The 13,682-nt window shown below is 37.3% G+C and overlaps 1 protein-coding gene across 1 annotated transcript in view; it reads left to right on the top strand.

The window, feature by feature from the left end:
- The window catches only part of Hsp110 (heat shock protein 70Cb), a 154,988-nt gene that overhangs the window by 90,337 nt on the left and 50,969 nt on the right, over positions 1-13,682 (top strand). Inside the window, exons 2-3 of the mRNA XM_083134000.1 lie at positions 4,230-4,428; positions 11,955-12,077. Of these exons, the coding sequence (XP_082990126.1) occupies positions 4,230-4,428; positions 11,955-12,077 (322 nt within the window). The remainder of the gene's footprint in view (positions 1-4,229; positions 4,429-11,954; positions 12,078-13,682) is intronic.

A 13,682-nucleotide genomic window follows, 5' to 3' on the forward strand; every position in this document is an offset into this window, starting at 1 on the left:
GAAAGTTCAGATTTAGTAGGGTGCACACAGGATCACTTTCCTTCTCCCAAAAGGGGATGTCTTGTTGGTTGCACAACTGCATCAGTTTAACTATTTGAACATTTTTAAGTTATTATTTGTTTAGATTTTTTGGATGTTGTGTGCTCTCTTGTTTAGTATATTTGTGTGGGAGGAAAGATATTTGTGTGAGGTAATGAATATGTGGTTTTTAATTTTATTTAGGGTTTTCTAGTTACAATTTATGGCTAGAAAATAATTGGACTCATGCTCAAACCTTTTTATTTGATGAAACTAACACATGGGAAATATTCTCTCTTCCAATGAATTCCCCTTCCCGATCCTTCTCAACGATCCACACAAATTTTCCGCTGTTGGAAACAGTCCTGCAAGTCATCATCTGACAGACTGTTAATTACATCAGCCACTTTTGCTTTAACTGCATCCATGGATTTGATCTGGGTTCATTTTAATGCAGATTTGACGTTTTGGGAACTGGAGGTGGTCACATGATTCTAGGTCTAGTGAATATACCCAAAACGTATTGACGGACAGTGCATTATGTGTGTCAGCATGTTGTCCTTGTAAAAGAATCCATGAGTTGTTCTTCCAGACATGGTCTTTCGAAGAGTCTTCAATATATCCTTGTAGCAAACCTGGTTCACTGTCTGACTGACCTTCAGACTCCCAATTAATGGGAGCTTCTCCCTTGGATATACGAGAAGAAAACAATCATCACAGCTTTGAATTTCGACTTGCTCATCTGTTTTCTTTTTTTGTGGATAAGTGGGACCCTTCCAATGTATGGATTGCCTCTTAGTTTCAGGATCACACTAAAACATCCTGTTTTCATCACAAGGAATGACATTTTCTGGAAGTTCAGGTTGTTTCCAATGTCTGCAAGAATGCCCATGCAAATGTTCATACAATATTTCATTTGCTCAGGAGTGAGGAATTTTGGCACCACCTTAGCACACTCCTTTTTCATCCATGTTTGCTAATTCAGGAATTGCTTGGATGTTCAGGCTCCTAGCGTCAATCTTTTCAAACAACTTGAGTCACTTTTCGGATGTTCTCTGCTGTCCTTGGAAGTGCAAGGATGCCTAGGGTGTGATCATCTCTGCCTTTCCTTCCCCCTCTATTTTTTTTTAATAGCTCAAAATCTTCGGGTGCGTCAGCACTGAGGCTATTTTGCACCTGTTACACTATACGGGGTCCAGCCCCTTATCATAACAAAAATAAAAGCATGTTTCAAAACTAAAATTTCCTTACCTTGGTTAAAAGCTGAGGCTAAAAAGGGCACTCAGCACAAATAAGGACAAAACACAGGATGACACAGAATTATACTGGCCATGGGGGCCAGTCGCCAGAGCCTCGTTAGTCTGCAGTCCAGGGTGTACTATGTGGAAGTGAGGTTGACTATTGGGTGCACTACGTGGAAGGAGCACCCCTTACACCCCAACAATAATAATAATATGAGGTGTGGTTAGAAAATAACCACATTCTTTTTTAAAAGGCTTCCTCTTAATCCAAGCAGGAATGTCTGTGCTCTCCACTCTGTGTGGAAACTTTCACTCACATGCATTTAACAGTTCGGCGCCCCATTCCACTAGTAGTCTAACTACATTCATGGAACTCTGACCACATACACGAGCTGTGTCAGATAGGGACAAAGTGAAAACTGAATTGTGATAATTATGAATGTTCTTAAGGATGAGTTTTTTTTTTAACACATCAAGAACGAGTATGCTTAAATGCTAAATGAAAGAACTTGAAGAACAATGTGTGTGCGTAATTTTTGCTGCAAATTTGGTAAAAATTTTACACACATTTTATTCGCTTAAACAAGCACGCAAGGACGACTGTATGAACCGAACATCGGATCAGTGTGTGAAGATCATTGTGCATGTATGACCTTCAACATCAATAGATGATGGCCATGTCAAGATAATTCATGCTGCGATTTGTAGATACCATTGTTGATCTGTCTGAGAAGTTGCTGACGAAGTGGGCATTAGCATAGTAGACCTTGCTACATAGGCATAGTTTCATCCTTCCACTTGCGGTGGATAAATGGAGCTAACATTATTCATTCTTTAATCCATTAAAAAAATCATTTGGCCATTCTCCTTGGGAAACAGGTGATCCCCACATCATCTTATCTAAAAGAAATGGACTTTTGTTGAGTGTTACTTTTATGAAAGGAATAAATACGCTATTACTGATTGTTGCAAATTTATTAATTTTAATTTATTAAAATTTATTAGTGTGCTATTATTGAGTAATCCTGTGTTCATGGTAATGATCAAATTATAATACTGCAGGGCAAAGTGCTGAGAAACACTTGCGTTTAGTTTCGTGGAAAAAACTAAGATATTACACAAGTAACATATTTGTCTTATCTAAGTGCCTTTTTCGTGCTTCTGTATGAATTCTTTAAGATTACTTTGCAACCTGCTACAATTTCCCTTTCTATGTTCAATAGTTGATCTTAGCCATGAAGTATCAGAAGAAAACATTCGGCTGTAGCAGAATACACTGGCAATGTTCCAATATTTTGTACAACTGTACATTACCCAGGGTGCAATTTTTACCCTTACTTCCTTGCCCCTTAATGAAATGTACACTAAAGAAATGAATTAGGGAAACAAAGAAATTCCAGACTATTACAACTATTGATAACCTCGTAAGTTACTGAATTATTCGTGACAAGTGTGCTATTCTTGGTCCCTGTTGGTTTAAGGATAAATTTGATCTCTTATTGAAAGAATTATCAATGGTGCATGAAGAGATGTTCTGACTGAAACAAAATGTTAAAAAAGAGACATACACATACTAAACATGTTCTAATAATAATTAATGGCATGAAGGATACTGAAAGTTGCGGAGTGGTTAACAAAACTATGACACCAGGGGTCCCGGGTTCGAATCCCAGCCTGGGCACGTATGTTTGTGAATGTCAATTCATCAATTTCATCACTCGTCCCCATCTTCACAAATTATTGAAGAGTGGCACAAAAGCGAAGTAAATTAAAGCAAATCAATAAATAAGTTATTCAATTATCCTCTAAAACTAGATTTTTGATTTATTGATTGATTTGTTTTGTTCTACATTGCTCTTCTGCCCCTTTTGGCTAATCGTGAAGATTTTTTAAATGAGAGTTCTCAACCAAACAACTTTTATATAACCCTGACCAGGTGACTTCGAAAGGACATCGAGTATGGTATTCAAAGCAGGTTTTATAAGATCATTTTGCATGTGCATCCTTTAATTTTCTTTCTGAAAGTCATTAGTGCCGCACCCCATGGCAGAGTGGTTAGCACATTGCGCTACGATGCCAGGGGTCTTGGGTTCGAATCCCGGTCTGGGCATGTATGTTTGTGAGTATCAATCAATTTCATCATATCATCACTCATCTCCATCTTTGCAATTAGCCAAAAGTGGCACAAGAAGTGAAGTAAAATACAGCAAATCAATCAATCACATTAAATTCAATAGTCTCAAGTCGGTTTGCTCAGTGCCAGACTTTTACTATTAACCAACTCTTTAATCAAAAGGAATGGTAATTTTGTCTATGTGACTTAATTTCAAACAGTATGAGCAAAACCCATAAAGGGTTGTCATTCCATGCCAAATCATCACAGCTCTCAACCTGACCATCTCAGATTTTCACGAAATTTGGTAGGGTGGTAAGGGACATGAAGTAACTACATATGTGTAAAATTTTAACCCTCAATGATGCATGGTGTTTGTACAGCAGGGTTACCAACTTTATTTTAAAAAATCAAATTTATGCTTACAAGGTCAAAAGAAACCATTCTAACTATACTTATAATTATGATATAACTTTCATCTTGGTCACATGATATGACCTTTCATCTTGAATATCTAAACGAATGTATCTTCAATTTTTCGTGGGAATAAGGTATCCTATACAGTTAAATGTAATCTGTGTTTGGTGTAAGTTACATTTTGGGAAGGCTTTGGGAACTGGATTATATTCATTGTTGTGAATAATGCAGAGTAATAGGAAAGTGATGGAAAATAACTAAAGATAATACAATAACAGTAAACTCGTAAGAATCCTTTTGAAGGTGAAAGGTAAACTTCTAGGTTTAACATCTTTTTTCTGAGTAGTCAAATTTTTATTTTCAAATAAAGCTGCATTTGTATTGTATTTTCAGTAGTCCTGAGATAATTTGTAAAATAATGTTTTTTATTTCCCTTATAGGTCATGTGTAGCATTCAGTGGGAAGAATCGAATCCTTGGGGTTGCCGCAAAAAATCAAATGGTAACGAACATGAAGAACACAATCCATGGTTTCAAACGACTTCTGGGGAGAAATTTTAATGATCAGGTTGTCCAGCAAGAACTGAAGACATTGCCGTTTAAGGCAGTACAACAACCAAATGGTAGCATAGGTATTAAGGTAGGTTTAAAAATTGTACTAGGAGTTTATTTTCCTGTATTTATGTAATCTAATTGTATTCCAAATAGAGATTCACAAACATAAGGCATGCATACAGAAGGTTTTTTCATGGATGTTCTTTCACTTCAAGTTGATTTTACTCACTCAATAAGAATTCTGAGTTAAAGTTGGGAGAAATATATTAGAACTTATTATTCTTATAATTTACTTCAGAAGCCTTTATGTAATATTTCAATCTATACTCCTTCACCTTCATGTAATTTTTGTCTGCTATTTTGTTGACCAGGGGGATTTGAAAAACCTAAAACCTAGAGTACAGACTTTTCTTTTCCTTTGAAGATTGAACTAGCAGGTTAACCTACTTTTCTTTCAGAAAACATTTAGGGTTTAAAGTAATGTGCAGGTGAAAAACCTCTGATAAATGCAACACAAAACAAATATAAATATGTTAATGTTATCATTGTGGTTAAATTCACACAGGATTACAAAGATATTTGCTGATTGAAAAGTTTGTTTAAGAAAGAAAAATGCTGGAAATGTGTATTAATACTGATGATATGGTATAACAAAAATTCCACTTGTGTGGTTAGTAGAACACCATAGAGATATGATATGCAGGGAGTATATGAACAGATTTTTGCCCCCTCCCCCTCCCTTTGAGCATATTCTGATTTAAAATTTGTTAATTCTTGTGTAATTTTGTAATTATGTCAAAAACAAGACATAATGGTGTAGAGTCCGAGTGCATTCGGAACATCTCCAGCTGACTGCGCGAGTCTAGCCAGCGAGTCTACGAGCAGTGTACAGCATGAGCAATAGAGTTAGCTATAGGTGCAGAGTAAGAGATGACGTCAGAGGTTCACTTCTTGATTGGAGGCGTCGGGAGTTATGACTCGCTCCCAAGGTGCAAGCGCAGAACGGCCAGAGCTGTTACGGAAATAATCTCACTCTACTTCCCTTTTTAAAAGCTTCGTATTAGATTCTCCAAATTTTACGGGAAATATCACAATACAAACAACAATGGACATTAGAAAGATATGTTTTCTCAGCTTTTTGTTTTTTCTTTCATGACCTTCAAGAGAAGGTGTGAGAATAGTGACCTGAATAGCAGTATTATTTTTAAAACTCTGTATTAGGCATTGCCAATGTAAAGCTTGCCTCTGTGTTTTGAATTCTGTCATGTTATAAAAGCACATGGAAGGCAGGTATGGAGGTAGTAGTAACAAGTTCTCAATTTAGATCTCCTTAACCTACCCCCCTTCCACCAGCTACCCACTGTTGAGAGGGTAACCTTCGGGCCCTTTTATAAAGGTCATTGATAGAAAAGACCACCTGAGATCATCCACTTAGGGAATCAAATCCTGCTCTCCCATGTGGAAGTCAGATGACATTCCTATTGGATGAAAGTCAGTGAAACTCTAATGTTTCATAGTCATAACCAGGGAACGAATTTATATGTAAATACATATTTATGTGTGTGAGGCTGAAATAAGTTTTTATTATTTTTGTGCATCATGGCAGCCTTGAAGAATTCAGTTTTTATTTTCCATATTTGTACATATATTAGATTTTGGGTCATATTTTACATATTTTAGTTGTTTTTTCATATTATTTCCATATTTCAGAATATTTCTCAACATATACTCAATATTCGCGCAATAACTACATGTCCCCGTGTGACTGAAAGAGTTGGGTAAATTTTTTGCCAATAACCGAGAGTCTGAATTTTTATGAATTCAAATTTCGTTAATTATAAGTTTTTTTGTTGCAGAGGACTTGTGCAAGCTTCTTTGATAAGACACTTCCATACCCAACAGTGGTTTGACGGTGTTCAGTGTTTCCTAGAGGCTGTACCTGGGCCTCCCCGATGATGCAGTGGTAGCATCATTGCCTTGTAATCAAGGGGTCCCGGGTTCGATACCCAGTGGAGGCACATAGTGGTTCAGATTCCACTTTAAACCAGGGTTGTTAAAGGTCCAAGAACCTAAAAATTCGAATGGATGCTATTGGGTTCCGCTGCAGGACTGGAACCTTTTTTCTCGCACAATTTAAATTTGGTCCAAGTTGTGTATTGTTTCATTGAAAAAGGGTTCCTGGACTGTATTTAAATTGATGTGGTGAAAAAGATTCCCGGACCGAATTTGAATTCTTCCGGAAAAAAGATTCCTAGACCGAATTTAAATTCATCCAGATAAAAGGTTCCTGGACTACATAAATCGATCCGGAAAAAAGGTTCCTGGACCGTATATAAATTGATCCGGAAAAAAAGTTTCTGGACTGAATTCAAATGCTTTAAATATGAAAAGGTTCTACACTGTCTAGAACTCATTTATGTTTGCTGATTTCCACTCCCAGTCCAGGATTAAATTTATTTACAATTCCTCGACTAGGGTTGACAGATTAAAAGTTGCCTTCTAAAAATGTCCGTGAGTACAGTTTACATTAGAATGTCACACTGCGGTTGTAGATACTGTAGCGCAGGGAAATAATCATAATGCTGTTGTTCTCTCATGGGCCAGGTTCAAAAACTACCTTGTCGAAGAGTTACATAATACAATGTTAGTGTGACGTCACATAAGTTCAAACAAACCCATCACGTGTTGCTCCGGCATCCGATCCAGGAACCATAGCCAATAGGAGCCATCGATGAGGTAATGTGAGGCTGCAGTTATCAGAACAGGGATGGGCAGTGCTACTACAAGCAGTCCGCAATTATTTTTTGTTTATAAAACACATTTCACGAAAATTATTTCCTATCCACATTTACAGTAGTTCAAACTAAGATATAAAAAAAATTGGGGTATTTACAGTTATTCAAACACTTAATTATTGTGGAAAAATAACAGTGTATGGTGATCAGTGTATGGCTGTCAGTAGCATGCGGCGATGGATAAAACATTTAGAGATGGAAACACACACATCAGTAATCTCCCTTGCACAGGCCACCCGAGAACTGCCTCGAAGGACAGGAACGTGGCTCACGTCCAGGAAATCATCAAGGCAAACAGGCATGTTTTGGTTAGGGAACCATCAAACATTGTTGGAGTAGGGCACATTTCTATCCAGGAGATGATTGGTGTACTGTGTTACTGGAAAGTGTGTTGCAGATGGGTGCCATGGGATTTGAATGCGGCACAAAAACGAAATGGAAAAGATGTTTGCACATAACTTTTGGCATGGTGACGAGCAGAGGATGGAGGCGAGGGTTTCTTGAAGTGTTTGGTTAATGGAGACAAAACCATTTTCCACCTGTAGTAGCCTGAGAGTAAGCGTCAAAGCCTGGAGTGGCGACATCAAACATCACCAAGAAAGAAGAAATCGAGGACAATGTCATCAACTGCCAGTGATGTGAACTGTCTGGGGCTCGGAGGATGTTCTTCTAGTGGATTTTCTCACTTCTGGGGAAACAATCAATGCCGCTCATTACGTGCATACTTTGAGAAAACTTCGTCGTACTATTCGTGAAAAACGTCGTGGCAGGGATAGGGTTATCCTCCAACATGACAACGCCAAGCCGCACACAGCACAGCTAACGAGGGATGAAGTTGCCAGATTTGGGGAACTCCTTCGACACCCTCCCTACAGTCCAGATGTGCCTCCTCCTGACTTTCACTTGTTTTCTCTTCTAAAAGAACACATGCGGGGAAACAGATAAGACACCAACAAAGAAGTGGAACTTGCCGTTAGGATAATATTCATAAGTGCCCGAGTGGAGTTCTACAACAGAGGAATTTTCAAACTTCCAGAACGTTGGCAAAAATGTGTCTATCTACATGATGATTATGTTGAAGACTTGAACTTGAACAGGGATATATTAGATTTTTTTCTACAGTTTACTTCCTTCTTGTAACATGTTGATCACGACTTTCAGTACGCCCTAAATATATACGCACATTCACGTAATACGTATACTTCTGCATATGTGTTGTGAACAGTAAAGATTTTTAATTGTCGCAAAACATCGAATATTTCGATATTAACATTTGTTTCATATTTTATGACATCAACATTTAAATTGAGAGACAAACATGTAAAAGCTTGTTTTAAGTCCATGGGCAGATGTGCTCATCAGGAGTACGTGTTTAGTTTTAACCCTAGCTTACCCATGCCATACGAGAAACTTACATACCAGGAGGCAGCTCACAAGCCCATACTTTTTTTTTATCACTAGAATTCAAGAAAACATTTTATTATTGAATCACTGTTTCCTTTGCTGATTATACAGGGTATACAAAAATGAATGGTGTGGTTATAAATATCAATAAAAAAATTATTTTTCAACTTACGTGCTTGCAGAAAACACTGTTAGAGGCGGAAACTGTCCCAGGTTTTGATATGTGATTTAAAATTACAATCCTTCAATGTGGATGAGGCGTTACCCCCACACCCCCTATATGCCTTCATGGCGTGGTGCTGTGCACAGGGGAACACTTTACTTTTTACTTTACTTTATCCTTCAATGTGGGCTTCTCTGGTCACACGACACACATCAACGCGGTAATCAAACTCGTTCCACACACAGTATAACATGTCCACTGTAATGTCTAGACCTCGGATTTTTAGGTTCTAAAAAGTGTGCTTTTAGGTTCTTAAAATAGACTCTAAAAACCTTAAAATAGGTTCGAAAAATCCTAAAATAGGTTCTAAAAATCTAAAGTTAGGCTCGAAAATCTTGAAGTAGGTTAAAAAAACTTAAAATAGTTGAAAATTCCGGGAAAATGGTGATTAGGTATAGTCACAGACAATGAAAGTAAAAAAAAAGAAATGAAAAAGAAAAAAGAAATGAAACCCATATCCTGAAATGTGCACTATCTTGCATAATGTTGTGTGTGTTGCCTAACCCTACGGTGATTGCAGAACTTACCATAGGAAATTTTCTATTAAAATTCACTCTTCACTATATAGTTAGGCAAAAATCTTTTTCATGTTATCCACAGTCAAACTCTGCAATTTTGTCTGTGTGGATTATCTTATATTCTGAAAGTAATCTTTCGATGAGAACATAGTCAGTGGTGCAAACTTCAATGCTGCACTGTTAGTTTTCCACAAAGCATAACTTATTATTTCTTACATACCTGTAAAGGAAAAAATAGGTTAAAAACCTAAAATCCTAGGTCTAGTAATGTCCTGCACTGCATGCATTATCTGATCATGAAGTTGCTGGGTGGGAGTTGGCATGGGTTGTGCATATACCCTGTCTTTAATAAACCTCCATAGAAATAAATCGCACAGCGTAAGATCCAGGAAACAAGGGGGCCAAGGGAGAATGTGATTATTTTTGTGGAAAATCCTTACGTGATGAGGCCATATTTGGAATCAGCGTATCAAAAAGATTGTAATTTTAACTCTTATATCAAAGACTGGGATAGTTTCTGCCTCTTTAACAGTGTTTGCTGCAACCATGTAATTTGAAAAATAAATATTTTATTGACATTTATAATCGCACCATTCATTTGTGTATATCTTGTATATGTGCAGTTTTTATTAATTATAATAATTACAAAAATTACTATCATTAATAAAAAATAATAACCAATTATTGCATGAGTGTTCCACAGAGTGGCACCATACAGATTGACCAAGACCACAAAAATTCTGACAAGCAACCACCCAAGATTGTGATTCTTATTCTTGCCAACGACGACGTGGCCATTCTCCTTTGTCACTCAGTGTGGAAGGGAATTACCTTGAGCAGTGAATATTACAGTAACTTTCTGGTAAATTTGTAATCGACCCATTCATCAGACAGAATCAAAAGTTCTGGTGAGACATCCAGTTGTACTGCACAGCAATGTGCATGCTGTAGATTCAGTGGGGCAACTGCTTGAATGGTCCTTGAACAGTCCAATGAACATCTTCATTTCTTATTTATGGCTATTTAAGTTCTTCTTAAAGGTTTGCATAACCACTTTTTATAGATGCAAAATAATCTAACACAGTTATTGTTAGGGGTTTTTATTTATCTGTGACGTTTTGTTCTGGTTTCCCAGAACTTTTTCAAGCTACACTAAGATATCCATACAAGTGTGGAGTGAATTAGTGTAGATTGAAAATGTTCTGGGAAACCAGAATGAAACGTCGCAGATAAAATAAATAAAAAAAAACACTAAAAATAACTGTTAGATTTTTTGCATTTATTGCTATTTTATTTTGATTATTTGACACGCGCCAACCGGCCTGTGTAAGTGTGTTACTCTTTGCAATCGAACTTCTCGGAATGAAGAGAAACATCATCTCACTTTACATTGCCATTATGTATCTCTCAAAACTTGTATCAATTTGGCTCATAAATATACACATATGGCTGATCACAGCAAGGAAGTTTCGAAATAACAAGCATTAAACATCAATCATATTTTAATCTACCAACTTACTTAAAAATAAACTCTCTTGTACACATGATAAACAATATCTTCAACTTCAATATTTTGAAACACAACAGAAATAATTACCATTAAACTTGCACATCTATATCCATGTTCACAACAACGAACATTCTATATTATTATTTCATTCTATTACATCAAGAGTTCCACATACATGTTGGTTGTTAACCACAAGTTCAACAGAAATGTATCACAAGGCTGTTCTACATTACTCCATGAATGTCTACACTTCCGTATGTATGAACCAAATTCATAAATTGAAAATTGTGTTAGTTCAATGTGTCATGGAATAATAGGTAGTCTCTTACCTAAAATGGGCATGTGAAATACCAAAGTTCATGTTGCTTTTAGAAATAACCTTCTTGTCTTATCAGTTTGATGGTCTTGTTGCACACACAGAAACACATTTATCTTGCCTCAGGTAAAATGTGGGATGGGTTGGTGACACATTGTATGCACAAGATGATATTCTCCTCTTGGTCCACATAGCAAACAGGTGACTCATTGAATAGGTATGATGTCATTCTTATCAAATGCTTTAGGACCTACAACTACGAAAGCCATTTCTTGAACCTTAAGTGTCTGTTGCTTTTCCCCATCAAAAACAAGTGTGCATTCGTGCATTATACACTGGAACCCCCATTTTATGTTCCCTGGTTTTTACATTTCCCTTCATTGTACATTCAATTTTCATGGTCCCAATAGAACAAAATGCTGTAAAACTTTCCTCGATTTTAAATATTCCTGCATTTTAATTTGTTTCACCTTGGTCCCCTGAAAAATGTAAAATCGAGGTTCCACTGTACATGCTATAATTATTTTTATTGGTACAATAGTGATGATCAGTGTCAACATTTAGTCTGTGATAGTGAGAATGATTTTAGTGTATTGAAGGATCGTTGCTGTTCTTGCTTCTTGAAATATTGACCTGGCTACCACTCAGAGGTGGTGAGTATGTGACATCCTCAAGTTTCCCTGAGTTGTAAGGTGGTCGGTCAATCCTTCATGAGCCACTGAAATTAGCTCGCAATCCTTGTTCTAGTGAATAGGTGGGAGTGTAACTTAAGTAATGTATTATTATTTTGTTTTTGCGACCTTCTGTATCTGCATTAATTCACTGCTTTTCTTACCTATTCACAGGTTAATTATCTTGCTGAGGAACACACATTTTCTCCAGAACAAATTACAGCAATGCTGTTCACAAAATTAAAGGAAACCTCAGAAACTGCCTTGAAGACAAAAGTAAATGACTGTGTTATATCTGTAAGTAATTGAATTTCTACTTTATCAGGGTGGCGACAGACCTGGAAAACCTGGAAAACCGGGAAAAGTCAGGGAATTTGAGGTGTCAAAAAAAGTCAGGGAAATGTCAGGGAATTTCGTCTTCATTGATTTTTTTTTTTTTAAGATATCGTTATGGAACTCTGCACGGGAACAGGAAATCTCGTTCGCAAGTTTCGGCCCCAACTTTTAGGCCCCTTTTATGCGCAAAACCATAGAACTAACTTTTCTATGGCAACACGACCACGGCGCCAGAAACCAGTGATGCCAGGAGGAGGAGAGAGAGAAATTTCTCTCGCCCGGGCTTCTCGGCGGGAATTTTAAATTCGAACACTCTTTGGAGGAAAATTGTTATAACTCGGGCACTATGTGAGCAATCTACTTCGGATAACTTTCGTTTTACAGCTAAAACATCAGCGCATGCAACCGTGTACAATTCAGAACGCCGGACTGAGGAAGAAGGGACTTGGGGGGCACGTCCCCCGGATCTCTATGGAAAAAACAAAAATCTGGTGTTTGCCCCCTCTTCTCCCGCTATTTTGGAGAGAAGGCGAGAACTTTAGTATTCTTTTTAAAGAATGTACATTTTTCAAGAGAATGAAACATATTTCATGTTGTTGGGTGCCATACAAGTTGAATAATAAGCCAAAATATTATTATTATTTTTTTTACGAAAAATAGGTAATTTGCATTTTTGGAGGAAAATTGTTATAACTCGGGCACTATGGGAGCAATCTACTTCGGATAAGTTTTTTTTCAGCTAAAACATCAGAGCATGCAACCGTGCACAATTCAGAACGCCGGACCGAGGAAGGGGCCTTGGGGGCACGACCTCCGAATTTCAATAAAAAAAAACTAGTTTGCCCCCTCTTCTCCCACTATTTTGGGGATAAGGCGCAAATTTTAGTATTCTTTTCAAAGAATGGACATTTCTCAAGAGAATGAAACATATTTTATGTTCTTGGGTGCCATACAAGTTGAATAATAAGCCAAAATGTGATTTTTTTTTTACGAAAAATATGTAATTTGCATTTTTGGAGGAAAATTGTTATAACTCGGGCACTATGGGAGCAATGTACTTCGGATCAGTTTTGTTTTTCAGCTAAAACATCAGAGCATGCAACCGTGTACAACCCAGAACGCCGAACCGAGGAAAGTGGGGGGGGGGGGGGGGTTGGAGGCGCGACCTCCGAATTTCAATATTTCAATACAAAAAAATAAGAATAGGGACTTTGCCCCCTCTTCTCCCACTATTTTGGGGAGAAGGCGCGAACTTTGTATTATTTTCAAAGAATGGACATTTCTCAACAGAATTAAACATGTTTCATGTTCTTCGGTGCCATACAAGTTGAATAATAAGCCTATTTTTTTTTTTTTTTTTTACGAAAAATAGGTAATTTGCATTTTTGGAGGAAAATTGTTATAACTCGGCCACTATGTGAGGAATCTACTTCGGATAAGTTTTGTTTTGCAGCTAAAACATCATAGCATGCAACCGTGTAGAACTCAGAACACCGAACCGAGGAAGGGGGGGGGGAGGTTGGGGGTCGCGACCTCCGAATTTTAATGGAAAAAAATAAGAATCTA

This window comes from Lepisma saccharinum, chromosome 13 (assembly GCF_977018435.1).
Source record: "Lepisma saccharinum chromosome 13, izLepSacc3.1, whole genome shotgun sequence".
Classification (NCBI taxonomy): Eukaryota; Metazoa; Arthropoda; class Insecta; order Zygentoma; family Lepismatidae; genus Lepisma; species Lepisma saccharinum.